Source organism: Salmo salar, chromosome 05 (assembly GCF_965601325.2).
Source record: "Salmo salar chromosome 05, fSalSal1, whole genome shotgun sequence".
Classification (NCBI taxonomy): Eukaryota; Metazoa; Chordata; class Actinopteri; order Salmoniformes; family Salmonidae; genus Salmo; species Salmo salar.
Window position 1 is genome coordinate 76,960,314 of NC_138295.1, and position 15,073 is coordinate 76,975,386.

General features: G+C 43.0%; 1 protein-coding gene across 3 annotated transcripts; it reads right to left on the reverse strand.

The window, feature by feature from the left end:
- Positions 1 to 1,639: 1,639 nt before the first annotated feature.
- LOC106606111 (sugar transporter SWEET1) lies at positions 1,640 to 10,353 on the reverse strand. 3 transcript variants are annotated; one of them, XM_082975597.1, is made up of 6 exons: positions 10,018 to 10,347; positions 9,541 to 9,618; positions 9,306 to 9,429; positions 7,670 to 7,831; positions 6,097 to 6,216; positions 1,640 to 4,201 (listed from the first exon to the last, which is right to left on the reverse strand). In XM_082975597.1, exons 1-6 carry the CDS (start codon positions 10,083 to 10,085, stop codon positions 4,094 to 4,096), a joined length of 660 nt encoding a protein of 219 aa, XP_082831723.1. In that variant the 5' UTR covers positions 10,086 to 10,347; the 3' UTR covers positions 1,640 to 4,093. The 3 variants fall into 3 exon arrangements, with proteins under 3 accessions (XP_082831723.1, XP_014057707.1, XP_082831724.1); XM_014202232.3 differs by lacking the exon at positions 7,670 to 7,831 and having other exon boundaries at positions 10,018 to 10,353; XM_082975598.1 differs by lacking the exon at positions 6,097 to 6,216 and having other exon boundaries at positions 10,018 to 10,353.
- Between the last annotated feature and the right edge of the window lie 4,720 nt (positions 10,354 to 15,073).

Below are 15,073 nucleotides of genomic sequence, written 5' to 3' on the forward strand. Positions count from 1 at the left end.
TAGGTCTCTCCCCCTGTGGCATAGCTAGGTCTCTCTCCATGTGGCATAGCTAGGTCTCTCCCCCTGTGGCATAGCTAGGTCTCTCCCCCTGTGGCATAGCTCTCTCCCTCTCTCTCTCTGTGGCATAGCTAGGTCTCTCTCCCTGTGGCATAGCTCTCTCTCTCTCTCCCTGTGGCATAGCAAGGTCTCTCTCCCTGTGGCATAGCAAGGTCTCTCTCCCTGTGGCATAGCAAGGTCTCTCTCCCTGTGGCATAGCAAGGTCTCTCCCCCTGTGGCATAGCAAGGTCTCTCCCCCTGTGGCATAGCAAGGTCTCTCCCCCTGTGGCATAGCTAGGTCTCTCTCTGTGGCATAGCTCTCTCTCTCCCCCTGTGGCATAGCAAGGTCTCTCTCCCTGTGGCATAGCAAGGTCTCTCCCCCTGTGGCATAGCTCGCTCTCTCTCCCTGTAGCATAGCTAGGTCTCTCCCCCTGTAGCATAGCTAGGTCTCTCCCCCTGTGGCATAGCTCTCTCTCTCTCTCTCTCTCCCTGTGGCATAGCTATCTCTCTCTCTCTGTGGCATAGCTAGGTCTCTCTCCCTGTGGCATAGCTATCTCTCTCTCCCTGTGGCATAGCTAGGTCTCTCTCCCTGTGGCATAGCTAGGTCTCTCTCCCTGTGGCATAGCTAGGTCTCTCTCCCTGTGGCATAGCTAGGTCTCTCTCCCTGTGGCATAGCTAGGTCTCTCTCCCTGTGGCATAGCTAGGTCCCTCTATCCTTTTCCTTGGTCCTTCCCGTCACACTCTGTCAATCTCTGCTGTTCCCTTGAACCTATTCCTCCCTCTCTTTCCTCACATTTCCCAATCACCATCTCCTCCTTTTCCATGTCCCCTCTCCCTCCTCAATCTCCTCCCCCTCTTTTTCCCCACTCTCTTGGTGTTGTGTCTGTGTTCTCAGTAGGGAGGCTGGATCTTTTGAGTACAGGAAGAGAAGCTGGCACACACACACACACACACACACACACACACACACACACACACACACACGCTGAGAAACCCGAAACACAGCCGTTCCCACAGCTGGCCAATCAGGCAGTGTTGGCTAGGAAAACACACTTACTCATGCGCACACACATCAACACATTCTCATTGCAGAACAATCACACTGCCTTGTCTCACTCACACAAACTCATTCCCAGTATTGCCCAATCACGCAAGTTCTCACACACTGCTTTCCATACAAACAAACCTAAAGAGTAACCTCATTAACCCTAAAACACAAACAAACCTAAGAGTAACCTCATTAACCCTAAAACAAACAAACAAACCTAAGAGTAACCTCATTAACCCTAAAACACAAACAAACCCCACATAAGAGCAGGGGTGTATTCATTAGTCGGATTGTTTACTGTTTACTCTAGGAAGCAAACAGAACCAAATGGGGAGAGACCTACCTGAATTTGTCCAATAGAAACTTACTTTTAGAGTAAACGTTTTGCAACTGACTAATGAATACACCACTGGTGTTCCACATGGTCAAGTGCAGTGCTCTCACCTCGTTCAATATGTCTGCATATTCAGCCAATCAAATTGTACCTATTCATGTTAGGCCTACTGCTATGTGGATAGTCTTTTTCCACACAAGGAAAAAGACTGGATGTTAGACAACAGTATAAAACATTTATTCAATCAGTCTGAAGAACCAGCAAAGCCCCAACTCCCTTATTTCCATAGTGATAATATCCCATTAAAATAGCATATGTAGAATACCCTATACACAATACAATGCGTCAACAACAACCAAAAAAGAGCACAGACAATATACTTACAGTATATTTAGTTTGGACAAACATAAACCAATAAAAACAAAAAAGACCATTGTTCACATGCACACGAAGACATACGACCCAAATACAACAAATAAAAACATTGTGTATGAAACACAATAAGAATGGAATTCTTAGACTTCCCTCAGTTCATGGATTTAGAGACCAAGTACTGATTATGTAGAGTACATGACATGTCTGCTTAGAGTAGGGTAAGGGTTGCAAAATTCCAGGAACTTTCAATAAATTCCCTGGTTTTCCAGAAATCCTGGTTGGAGGGCTCCAGATTTCCTTCCTTTTCCCTTCAGATTCTATGAATCCACCAACCGGGATGTCTGGAAAAACAGGGAATTTATTGAAAAGGTCTTGGAGTTTTGCAACCCTAGTAGGGATGCACAACTGAGGGCTCTACGCCCCAGCTACAACTAGTACTACTAGAACCACACAGTCCTGCTGGTTTTCATCTCACTGTGGTACTGAATTGATCCACTCATATAACTGATTGACTAGCGAGTCCAGACCTTAGACGTCTGGTTATCCAGGTATACAGTGCTTTCAGAAAGTACTATTCAGCTTTATTCTAAAATGGATTAAAAAAATTAAATAATAATCCTAATCAAGCTTACACAATATCCCATGATGACAGAGTGAAAACAGGTTTATATACATTTTTGCAAATCAATAAAAAACAGAAATACCTTATTTACATAAGTATTCAGACCCTTTGCGATGAGACTTGAAATTGAGCTCAGGTTCATCCTGTTTCCATTGATCATCCTTGAGATGTTTCTACAACTTGACTGGAGTCCATCTGCAGTAAATTCAATTGATTGGACATGATTTGGAAAGGCACACACCTGTCAGTATAAGGCACATGACAGCCTGCTTGGAGTTTGCCAAAAGGCACCTAAATGACTCTCAGACCATGAGAAACAAGATTGTCTGGTCTGATGAAACCAAGATTGAACTCTTTGGCCTGAATGCCAAGCGTCACGTCTGGAGGAAACCTGGCACCATCCCTACGATGAAGCATGGTGGTGGCAGCATCAGGCTGTGGGGATGTTTTTCAGCGGCAGGGACTGGGAGACTAGTCAGGATTGAGGAAAAGATGAATGGAGCAAGTACAGAGAGATCCTTGATGAAAACCTGCTCCAGAGCGCTCAGGACCTCAGTCTGAGGCAAAGGTTCGCCTTCCAACAGGATAATGACCCTAAGCACACAGCCAAGACAATGCAGGAGTGGCTTTGGGAGAAGTCTCTGCACTTGAACCCGATCTAACATCTCTGGAGGGACCTGAAAATAGCTGTGTAGCAACGTTCCCACCCAACCTGAAGATCTGCAGAGAAGAATGGGAGAAACTCCCCAAATACAGATGTGCCAAGCTCGTAGCGTCATACCCAAGAAGACTCGAGGCTGTAATCGCTACCAAAAAAGGTGCTTCAACAAAATACTGAGTAAAGGGTCTGAATACTTCTGTAAATGTGATATTTCCATTTTTTATTTATTTTATAAACGTACAAAATAAAAAAAATGAAACCTCTCTTTGCTTTGTCATTATGGGGTATTGTGTGTAGATTGATGAGGAAAAGAAACAATTTAATACATTTTAGAATAAGGCTGTAACGTAACAAAATGTGGAAAAACTCAAGGGGTCTGAAAACTTTCCAAATGTACTGTACATCAGTCTAGTTAAATGAGAAGGATAACAACCCAGCAGATACTGTGGCTACCAGGAACAGAGTTGTTTACAGGGTACCATAGTGATGAGGACAAGTCAACTATAAAGGTGAGGGAGTCTCAAACCCCACTAGAGGCGGGATCATCCTGCCCTGTTATAGTTAGAGCGATTCAACCAATAGCAGCTCATTGATGCTGAGCAAAAAAGCTCCCACTGGGTAACAGAGACTACTGTGATTGACAGGGCAGGACTGTCCCGCCCATGGTTGAGTTCTCAGGTGGCAGTAATGATGTCCCAGACTAGGACAGAAGGCACTAAAAGGAAGTGGTGGAGGGAGAAAGATGAGGAAGATGCCCCTAACCACTGATACAGGGTCAGATATTTATTCAGAATTGTTCATCCCCATTGCTAGGGTACTCTGATCCTAGATCTGTGATTAGGGACAGCTTCTGCCTTGAGAGGAGAAAGTCTCCTTCAACCCTTGGTAGGTAGGAGTGATCATGAATCATTTACAATATGAGTAACAATATCAGTGATTGACAGCCTGACCATGATATAACAGGCTTCTTGACCCTCTCTCTCCCTTGCAACCATTGGTGTGCGAGTCTCCAGCCAATTAGATTTCGATGAGCTTATAGGATGGCACGCCTTGATTGACATATGCAAATCTCCAGAACAGGAAGAACCGGATGAGACTGGTCACAATGCCTGGCGTGTTTGGAACCTGGAACACACAAACAAACACACAGAGGTTAAAGCCTGGCGGTTAGGAGCGTTGGGCCAGTAACCAAAAGGTTGCTGGATCGAATGCCCGAGCTGACAAGGTAAAAATCTGTCGTTCTGCCCCTAAGCAAGGCAGTTAACCCACTGTTCCCCGGTCGCCGAAGACCTGGATGTCAATTAAGGCAGCCCTCCACACCTCTCAGATTCAGAGGAGTTGGCTTAAATGCGGAAGACACATTTCAGTTGTACAACTGACTAGGTATCCCCTTTCCCTAAAGGTAATTTACAATAATTTAACAGTCCCCATCCATCTAGCCCCTACCATGTCTCACATACTGTCTATTCAGACCCCTTGACTTTTTCCACATTTTGTTACTTTACAGCCTCATTCTAAAATTGATTAAATACATTTTTTTGTCTTCAATCTACACACAATAACCCATAATGACAAAGCAAGAACTAGATACAATTTGTTTTTAAAAAATACCTTATTTACATAAGTATTCAGACCCTTTGCTATGAGACAGAAAGAAATTGAGCTCAGGTGCATCCTGTTTCCATTGATCATCCTTGAGATGTTTCTACAACTTGATTGGAGTCCACGTGTGGTAAATTCAATTGATTGGACATGATTTGGAAAGGCACACACCTGTCTATATAAGGTCCCACAGTTGACAGTGCATGTCAGTGCAAAAACCAAGCCATGAGGTCGAAGGAATTGTCCATAGAGCTCCGAGACAGGACTGTGTCAAGGCACAGATCTGGGGAAGGGTACCAAAACATTTATGCAGCATTGAAGGTCCCCTAGAACACAGTGACCTCCATCATTCTTAAATGGAAGAATTTTGGAACCACCAAGACTCTTCCTAGAGTTGGCCACCCGGGCAAAATGAGCAATCGGGGGAGAAAGGCCTTGGTCAGGGAGGTGACCAAGAACACTCTGACAGAGCTCCAGAGTTCCTCTGTGGAGATGGGAGAATCTTCCAGAAGGATAACCATCTCTGTAGCACTCCACCAAATCAGGATTTTATGGTATCGTGGCCAGATGGAAGCCACTCCTCAGTAAAAGGCACATGACAGCCCACTTGGAGTTGACCAAAATGCACCTAAAGACTCAGACCATGAGGAACAAGATTCTCTACTCAGATGAAAACTAGATTGAACTATTTGGCCTGAATGCCAAGCGTCACGTCTGGAGGAAACCTGGCACCATCCCTACAGTGAAGCATGGTGGTGGCAGCATCATGCTGTGGTGATGGTTTTCAGCGGCAGGGACTGGGAGACTAGTGAGAATCGAGGGAAAGATGAACGGAGCAAAATACAGAGAGATCCTTGATGAAAACCTGCTCCAGAGCCCTCAGGCCCTCTGACTGAGGCGAAGGTTCGCCTTGCAACAGGACAACAACCCTGCCAAGACAACGCAGAAGTGGCTTCGGGACAAGTCACTAAACATCCTTGAGTGACCCAGCCTGAGCCCAGACTTGAACCTGATCAAACATCTCTGGAGAGACCTGAAAATAGCTGTGCAGCGACAATCCCCAACAAACCTGACAGAGCTTGAGAGGATCTGCAGAGAAGAATGAGAGAAACTCCTCAAATACAGATGTGCCAAGCTTGTAGCGTCATACCCAAGAAGACCCGAGGCTGTAATCGCTGCCAACGTACAGAGTAAAGGGTTTGAATACTTATGTAAATGTGCTATTTTAGTTGTATATTTGTAATAAATTAATACAGTTGCAAAATGTCTAAAACTTGTTTTTGCTTTGTCATTAAGAGGTATTGTATGTAGATTGATGAGGGTAAAAAAAATTATTGAATACATTTCAAAATAAGCCTGTAACGTGGAAAAAGTCAAGGGGTCTGAATACTTTCCGAATGCACTGTATACACACACACCATGATATAGTAGTCTTGCAGCTGTAGTCCATAGAGCGTCCAGGATGTTGAGGTGAGGAAGGTAGCTACAGTCAAAGAGAAGGACAAACGCTCCACACTACCAGTACGCACTATCTCCATCTGACAGAAAGAAGAGAGGGGGTGAGAGAGAGAGAGAGAGAGAGAGAGAGAGAGATGAATTGACACAATTCCAATGTATCCAAAAAGACAGCAGAAGGGATAAGACACAAACCCAGAACAACAGGAAGACACAGATGAGAGAAAGAAAGGCAGGAAATAGACACAGGATCATATGAGGAGACAGACAGAGGGAGAATGAGACAAACAGGAAGGTGGAGGGTAGGGCTGCACAATTAATCGAATTCACATCAAAATCGCAATATTAACATGTGCAATATCCATACAGGAAGAGATCCATATTGCATGCAATACTTTGAAATGCCACGTGTAACATCCGTTTTTATAGTTTACTCAGTTTGTTTCTCTTCCGCTCTCTTCTTGCAGCTGCTTCCCACACACCAAGCCCCGCCCCCTGTCACTCAAGCAGCACACTTCCTATTCCCTCCGAGGTCCACCCCAGGCTGAGCCCCTGCCCAGTCATGTGAAATCCATAGATTAGGGCCTAATGAATGTATTTCAATTGGCTGATTTCCTTATATGAACTGTAACTCAGTTGTTGCATGTTGAGTTTAGATTTTTGTTCAGTATATATCGCAATATTTGCACCCCAAAAAAAAGAATCACAATTTGACTTTTTGCCCATATCATGCAGCCCGGGCAGAGGAATAAACAGGAACACAGAGGCAACAGAGGGAAAGAGAGGAGGCAAAGGGCAAGGGGAGCGAGAGTGATGAGAGAGGAGGCAAAGGGCAAGGGGAGAGAGAGTGATGAGAGAGGAGGCAAAGGGCAAGGGGAGAGAGAGTGATGAGAGAGGAGGCAAAGGGCAAGGGGAGAGAGAGTGATGAGAGAGGAGGCAAAGGGCAAGGGGAGAGAGAGTGATGAGAGAGGAGGCAAAGGGCAAGGGGAGCGAGAGTGATGAGAGAGGAGGCAAAGGGCAAGGGGAGAGAGAGTGATGAGAGAGGAGGCAAAGGGCAAGGGGAGAGAGAGTGATGAGAGAGGAGGCAAAGGGCAAGGGGAGAGACAGTGATGAGAGAGGAGGCAAAGGGCAAGGGGAGAGACAGTGATGAGAGAGGAGGCAAAGGGCAAGGGGAGAGACAGTGATGAGAGAGGAGGCAAAGGGCAAGGGGAGAGAGAGTGATGAGAGAGGAGGCAAAGGGCAAGGGGAGAGAGGTGGTCATGTTCTGAAGATGGAATCTTATTGGCCTGTTGTTGGTCTACCTTCCATATTTATGAGAGTATGTGAGGAATCTGAGTACAGTGGCTATCAGGATGGTAGGTATCAGAACATTGTAAAAATAGCTCTGTTTGCCAGGCTAGTGAGTGTATGTTATCTGAACATTGTATTAAAGTTGTATAAAAGTTTCTTCACCAGTGCGTGGAATAATGTGTCCAATGAGTGGACATAGGGTGCATATTGTATAAAGACTGTGTAAGAAAGGGTTTGCATATTTACCAGGTCAGCGAGTGGACTCAGGTACATGCTGATAGTGAACAGGCTACAGGTGAGACCTAGCTGGGCCAGCTGAGACTCTCCCTGAGGCAGGAGAACACTGAAGTACAGCCAGCCTCCACAGACCACTCCTCCTGCTAGTAACGTCTGAGAGGTCACTCGCCTCTGGAACGAACACACACACAAAGTTTACTGACCCCATAATAATTTTAACCATTTTGGCACACACCCTGAAACTGGGCTTCAAGCAGGGAACCAGTGGGCAGATATACTAAAAGTCTACTTCAAACCCGAACGGAAAAATACAGACAATGAACTAAAGCAAACAAACCTTGAATATCTACAGAAATGAACACCAGACCATCTCTAAGACAAATGAATGCACTCCTGGGGGATTCAGGTCCGGCCGTATCTATGTGATAAGTAACTATAAAACACTGTGGTCAACGAACCTTGTCATGGTGTAGTGGCAGTAGGAGACTATAAAACACTGTGGTCAGCTAACCTTGTCATGGTGTAGTGGCAGTAGGAGAGACTATAAAACACTGTGGTCAGCTCACCTTGTCATTGGTGTAGTGGCAGTAGGAGAGACTATAAAACACTGTGGTCAGCTCACCATGTCATGGTGTAGTGGCAGTAGGAGAGACTATAAAACACTGTGGTCAACTCACCTTGTCATGGTGTAGTGACAGTAGGAGACTATAAAACACTGTGGTCAGCTCACCTTGTCATGGTGTAGTGACAGTAGGAGACTATAAAACACTGTGGTCACCTCACCTTGTCATGGTGTAGTGACAGTAGGAGACTATAAAACACAGTGGTCAGCTCACCTTGTCATGGTGTAGTGGCAGAAGGAGAGACTATAAAACACTGTGCTCATATCACCTTGTCATGGTGTAGTGGCAGTAGGAGACTATAAAACACTGTGGTCAGCTAACCTTGTCATGGTGTAGTGGCAGTAGGAGAGAATATAAAACACTGTGGTCAGCTCACCTTGTCATGGTGTAGTGGCAGTAGGAGACTATAAAACACTGTGGTCAGCTCACCTTGTCATGGTGTAGTGGCAGTAGGAGAGACTATAAAACACTGTGGTCAACTGACCTTGTCATGGTGCAGTGGCAGTAGGAGACACTATAAAACACTGTGGTCAGCTCAACTTGTCATGGTGTAGTGGCAGTAGGAGACTATAAAACACTGTGGTCAGCTCACCTTGTCATGGTGTAGTGACAGTAGGAGACTATAAAACACTGTGGTCAGCTCACCTTGTCATGGTGTAGTGACAGTAGGAGACTATAAAACACTGTGGTCAGCTCACCTCGTCATGGTGAAGTGGCAGTAGGAGAGACTATAAAACACTGTGGTCAACTCACCTTGTCATGGTGTAGTGGCAGTAGGAGAGACTATAAAAAAGTGTGGTCAGCTCACCTTGTCATGGTGTAGTGGCCGTAGGAGACACTATAAAACACTGTGGTCAGCTAACCTTGTCATGGTGTAGTGGCAGTAGGAGAGACTATAAAACACTGTGGTCAACTAACCTTGTCATGGTGTAGTGGCAGTAGGAGACTATAAAACACTGTGGTCAGCTCACCTTGTCATGGTGTAGTGGCAGTAGGAGACTAAAACACTGTGGTCAACTCACCTTGTCATTGGTGTAGTGGCAGTAGGAGAGGATGTAGAGGGACTGTAGACAGGCTCCTATGGTGTTAACCAGGACCAGAGTACCATCCGTCTTCAGTATCCCATAATACAGCCAGCCCAGGTTACTAGAGACAGACAAGACTTTAGCTCAGTGGGCTAACACAGTATGACCCAGATGACCCAGGTTTGATCAGTGGTCCCTGGCATGTTGCCTAGGCACCACACACACAGCTTACTTGAGGCATGTGGTGAGGAAGGGGAGGAACTGGACGTTATCTGCACTTTTGGAAGCTCTCATCTTCTTCAGGTCCGTCCTGACAGAGGATCACACACACACACACACACACACACACACACACACACACTTTTATAAGACCTGCTTGCAAATCTAGCATAAGAAAAATGATGCAACTTAAGTAAAACATTATTTTAGTATCCCCTGTCCTGAGTATTCTATTTACACAAGCCTCGGGCATTGAACGAATAACTAAGCAAATATTTGATTAACTCATATCTGTGAGATAAGGGTAGACCAGCTAGCTAGCTAACCAACACCTAGTTAGCTAGCAATGTTTAATGCAATACAAGCAAGCAAATTAGAACTGAATTTGGTCTCTGCTCAAGTTTGCGATGTTGGCAATAAATAACAGGTATCTAGCTAACGTTAGCTACTTAGTCAGTTTCTCTGAAAAGCAGAAAGCTGTCAAACTTACAGTCCAGTCGAGAACATCCCGACTGTAAATACGATGCACGCCCATGATAGAAACTGCAAAAACTCCATAGATCGGAAAACGGAATATGTGGTGCACTACCTAGATAGCTAGGTATGTATCTAAATTATGAGTAATTTCGCTATGAATATCAAATCAGCTATCGTGCAAATTGTTGACATCTGCATCAGCGACTCAACGTTGACGTCGTTCTAACTGCACTGTATTTCCGTGTTTGTAGTCAGGGGCGTATTCATTACGCCAATTCTGTTGCAAAACATTTCTTATACGGAAACAAACATAACGAAACGGGGAGAGACCTAACATCATGTGTCCAATAGAAGCTCTCGTTTTGCTCTGTTTGGTTCTTTAACGTAAACGGTTTCCTTAATGAATACGCCACAGTATTCTGAAATAATTCTGCACTCTGATTGGCAGATAAGGATGAGAGGCTGGATAGGTTTCCACCAATGATATGATGGTCAATATGACGATGGATGATTTCGCTCGTAATCCAGCAAGGACTTTAGGTACAGATCTTGGATCAGACTTTTCTCCCAAAACATTAACCTTAACCATTAAGGGAAAGAATGATAAACTGACCTTAGATCAGTGTCCACGGGCAATGCTATCCTACCCCCTCTCTCCCTGGAGACATGAAGTTGCATCTGTGATCACCAATAATGGGATTTAGATGTTGCCGAGGGTACCGCTACATCAGTGTCCAGGGACATATTATAAGGTCGCTAAATGCACTAATTTATATGAACGCAGCAGAATATAGTCTATGTCAAATGTGCAGGAGGGGGAGATCATGATACTCTGATCGAATAGTGTAAAACCATAGTCTGTTTTGGGATAGGTAGGCTACTGCTGCAAAAACCTACTACTCCTACTGCTAGCAGGTACCCCACCAAAAAAAGGGTCCATTTGCTACTTTTGTTTGATTACCTGCCATCGGAGTATTTAGAAATATATGGGTCAAACAATCAATTAATCAAATGTATTTGATAAAGTCCATTTTACAACAGCAGTTGCCTGTCAAATTTGTATTTATTTTTATTTAACCTATATTTAACTAGGCAATTCGGTTAAGAACAAATTCTTATTCACAATGATGGCCTAGGAACACTGGGTTAACTGCCTTGTTCAGGGGCAGAACGACAGATTTTAACCTTGTCAGCTCGGATACTGTATCTGTGCTCCATAATAGCTGTATATAACTCCCATCCTTAGCAAATAATATCCTAATGACATATTCCTCTATGGGACAGACAACAAGACAACAGTCAGAATACTGGGATGTCTAGTAGTGTAGTCTGGGCATCACACAGTGTGAAGTTTTCACCTTGGAGGCATGCTGGGTTGGAATGAATGACATCCTCTGCTGTATCATCACTGAGATCCAATATAAATACCCAAATATAGCCTGGAATGTTCTAAACAGTGTAACTTTATACCACATACACCCTCTTCACAATATGCACCTTTATGTTATGTAGGATAATAATGAGCAATAGGGTTTTGTACATTGTGAGGGGGAACTCATCTCAGTCACTACAGTGTGAAGTGGAACTGCTCCTAATTCATGTAATAAACATTTCCAGGTGAACAAAAAGGAGAGCAGTTATAGATGAAGTCAATCAAAAATCACTCCTGTTTATTACCAGTTGCAACAGGGAGACACCACCCAGCACTGAAGCAGAGAAAATGTCTAACTGGCCTCTTGGAGACAGAACCTTAATATCTTAATCAGACAGCACCAAATGTTCTGGAAACAGTAGCCGAGAGGCTTGTAGAATCTCAAAATAAAAAGGCAACGACCTTGTCAGCTGCTACAGAATCACACAGTGTTCAGAATGTCATCAATATAATAGTGAATAATCAGTGTGTCCTCAGTCCTTGTACTTGGACCTCCATTCTTGCGTCACTCACTGTCAACAGATACGGGAATAATCCATAACATTCATTATCAAGTCTAATGACCATCAACTCACACTAGCATTTCGCTACACCTGCAAAAACATCTGCTAAATATGTGTACGTGACCAATAAAATTAGATTTGATCAACCCGCACTAGTGACCATCAACCCACACCTTGAGTTTCACAAACAGAACAATGGAAATGAAGTGTAATAAAGAAACTCCAAATATGCTAAACATTGTGTCTAAACTGAATATGAACTTTAGTTACAGTACCATCAGAAAGTATTCACACCCCTTGACTTTTTCTACATTTTGTTATGTTACAGCCTGCATTTACATTAGATTTATTAGAGGTTTTGTGTCACTGATCTACACACAATACCCCATGTCAAAAATAGATTTTGTTTGTAGAATAATTTCTAAATTAATACAAAATGAAAAGCTGAAATGTCTTGAGTCAATAAGTATTCAACCCCTTTTTTATGGCAAGCCTAAATAAATTCAGGAGTACAAATGTGCTTAACAAATCACATAATCAGTTGCATTGACTCATTCTGTGTTCAATAATAGTGGTTAACATAATTGTTTTATGACTAACCCACACATACAATTATCTGTAATGTCCCTCAATCAAGTAGTGAATTTCATGCACAGATTCAACCACAAAGACCAGGGAGTTTTTTCAATTCCTCGCAAAGAAGGGCACCGATTGGTAAGAAGACGCTGAATATCCCTTTGAGCATGGTTAAGTTATTAATTAGGTTTTGAATGGTGTATCAATACACCCAGTCACTACAAAGATATAGGCGTCCTTCCTAACTCAGTTGTCAGAGAGGAAGGAAACTGCTCAGGAATTTCACCATAAGGCTAATGCTGATTTTAAAACAGTTACAAAGTTTAATGGCTGTGATAGGAGAAAACTGAGGATGGATCAACAACATCGTAGTTACTCCACAATACTAATCTAAATGACAGAGTGAAAATAAGGAAGGAATAAACAATATTCCAAAACATGCATCCTGTTTTCAACAAGGCAATAAAGTAATACTGCAAAACATTTTTGCAATTAACTTTTTGTCCTGAATACAAAGCTTTATATTTGGGGAAAATCCAACACAACACATCCCTGAGTACCACTCTTCATATTTTCAAGCATGGTGGTGGCTGCATCATGTTATGGGCATGCTTGTCAATGGCAAGGACTAGGGAGTTTTTTTAAATAAAAAGAAACGGAAGGCAGCTAAGCACAGACAAAATCCTAGAGGAAAACCTGGTTCAGTCTTCCTTGCAACAGACACTGGGAGACAAATTCACCTTTCAGCAGGACAATAACTTAAAACACAAGGACAAATATACACTGGAGTTGCTAAGACAACATTGCATTTTCCTGAATGGCCTAGTTACAGTTTTGACATAAATTGGCTTGAAAATGTATCGCAAGATCAACAACCAACTTGACATAGCTTGAAGAATTTTTAAATAATAATGGTTATATATTGCACAATCCAGGTGTGCAAAGCTCTTAGAGACTTACCCAGAAAGACTCACAGCTGTAATCGCTGCCAATTGTGTTTCTAACATGTATTGTCTCAGGGGGTTGAATACTTATGTAAAAAAGGTATTAGTGTTTTATTTTTCAACATTCTAATAAATGTTAGAATTTTTCTTCCACTTTGATATTACAGAGTATGTTGTGTAGCTCGTTGACCAAAAATGACAATTAAATCCATTTTAATCCCACTTTGTAATCCAACAAAATGTGGAAAAAGTCAAGGACTGTTTCTGTATCATAAATGTCTCCATTACAGTCTTCTTTTACAAAGGAAGAGTTTATTTCCAAAATGCTATATCCACCAATTCTTCATCATTTGTGCCTTTTCATCACAAATGATTGCTTATGGGTACCTTCATCTGTGTGTAAAATATAACTGTTCTCAGATTTTTATTAATAGATTTTAGATGTGAAAGAAAATGAGTTTTTTGCAAAATGCTATGTATACATTGTTTAGCTGGAATGAAATGTTAGCATCCAGCCTTCCCTGTGGCTCAGCATGGTGTGTGCAACGCCAGGGTTGTGGGTTCGATTTCACCTTTGTATGTTATCTACTTCACTTGCTTTGGCAATGTTAACATATGTTTCCCATGCCAATAAAGCCCCTTGAATTGAAAAGAAAAATAATAATTTGAGAGAGCACAGGGGGAAGAGAGAGGGGTGACAGGAGACCATGAGCAAATTGACACCTGGGTATGAAAGTGCTACTCTCGCTCTCTCCCTCATACTCTCCCTTGCCCTTTTGTTCACTATCTTGTCTCTCCCCTCCCTCCCTCCCTCAATTAAATTCAAAGGGCTTTATTGGAATGGGAAACATGTCGACATTGCCAAAGCAAGTGAAATACATAACATACAAAAGTGAAATAAACAATAAAAATGAACAGTTAACAGTACACTCATTACAGAAGTTCCAAAAGATTAAAGACATTACACATGTCATTATGTGTATATATACAGTGTTGTAACGATGTGCAAATGGTTAAAGTACAAAAGGGAAAATAAATAAACATAAATATGGGTTGTATTTACAATGGTGTTTGTTCTTCACTGGTTGCCCTTATCTTGTGGCAACAGGTCACAAATATTGCTGCTGTGATGGCACACTGTGCTATTTCACCCAGTAGATATGGAAGTTTATCAAAATCTGATTTGTTTTCAAATACTTTGTGGATCTGTGTAATCTGAGGGAAATATGTGTCTCCAATATGGTCATACATTTGACAGGAGGTTAGGAAGTGCAGCTCGGTTTCCACCTAATTTTGTGGGCAGTGTGCACATAGCCTGTCTTCTCTTGAGAGCCAGGTCTGACTACGGCAGCCTTTCTCAATAGCAAGGCTATGCTCACGGAGTCTGTACATAGTCAAAGTGTCACGTGTGTGCCCTCTCGGTCACCAGGCTGCTCGTTATGGCACACACCTGTCACCATCGTGGCACGGACCTGCGCGTCATCAGAATCACCTGGACTCCATCACTTCCCTGATTACCTTCCCTATATATGTCACTCCCTTTGGTTCCTTCCCCAGGCGTCATCATTTCTGTTCCAGTGTCATGTCTGTGCGTTTCTTGTTTGGTATTTAGTT

What these genes read in the sequence shown, in the direction of transcription:
- LOC106606111 (XM_082975597.1), bottom strand. Translation starts at nt 10,085, where the DNA reads ATGGAGTTTTTGCAGTTTCTATCATGGGCGTGCATCGTATTTACAGTC. An exon ending in GCCACTACACCAATGACAAG is followed by an intron (nt 7,832 to 9,305) that starts GTGAGTTGACCA and finishes TGTTCGTTCCAG; the next exon opens with AGGCGAGTGACCTCTCAGAC. An exon ending in TGAGTCCACTCGCTGACCTG is followed by an intron (nt 6,217 to 7,669) that starts GTAAATATGCAA and finishes TCTTTCTGTCAG; the next exon opens with ATGGAGATAGTGCGTACTGG.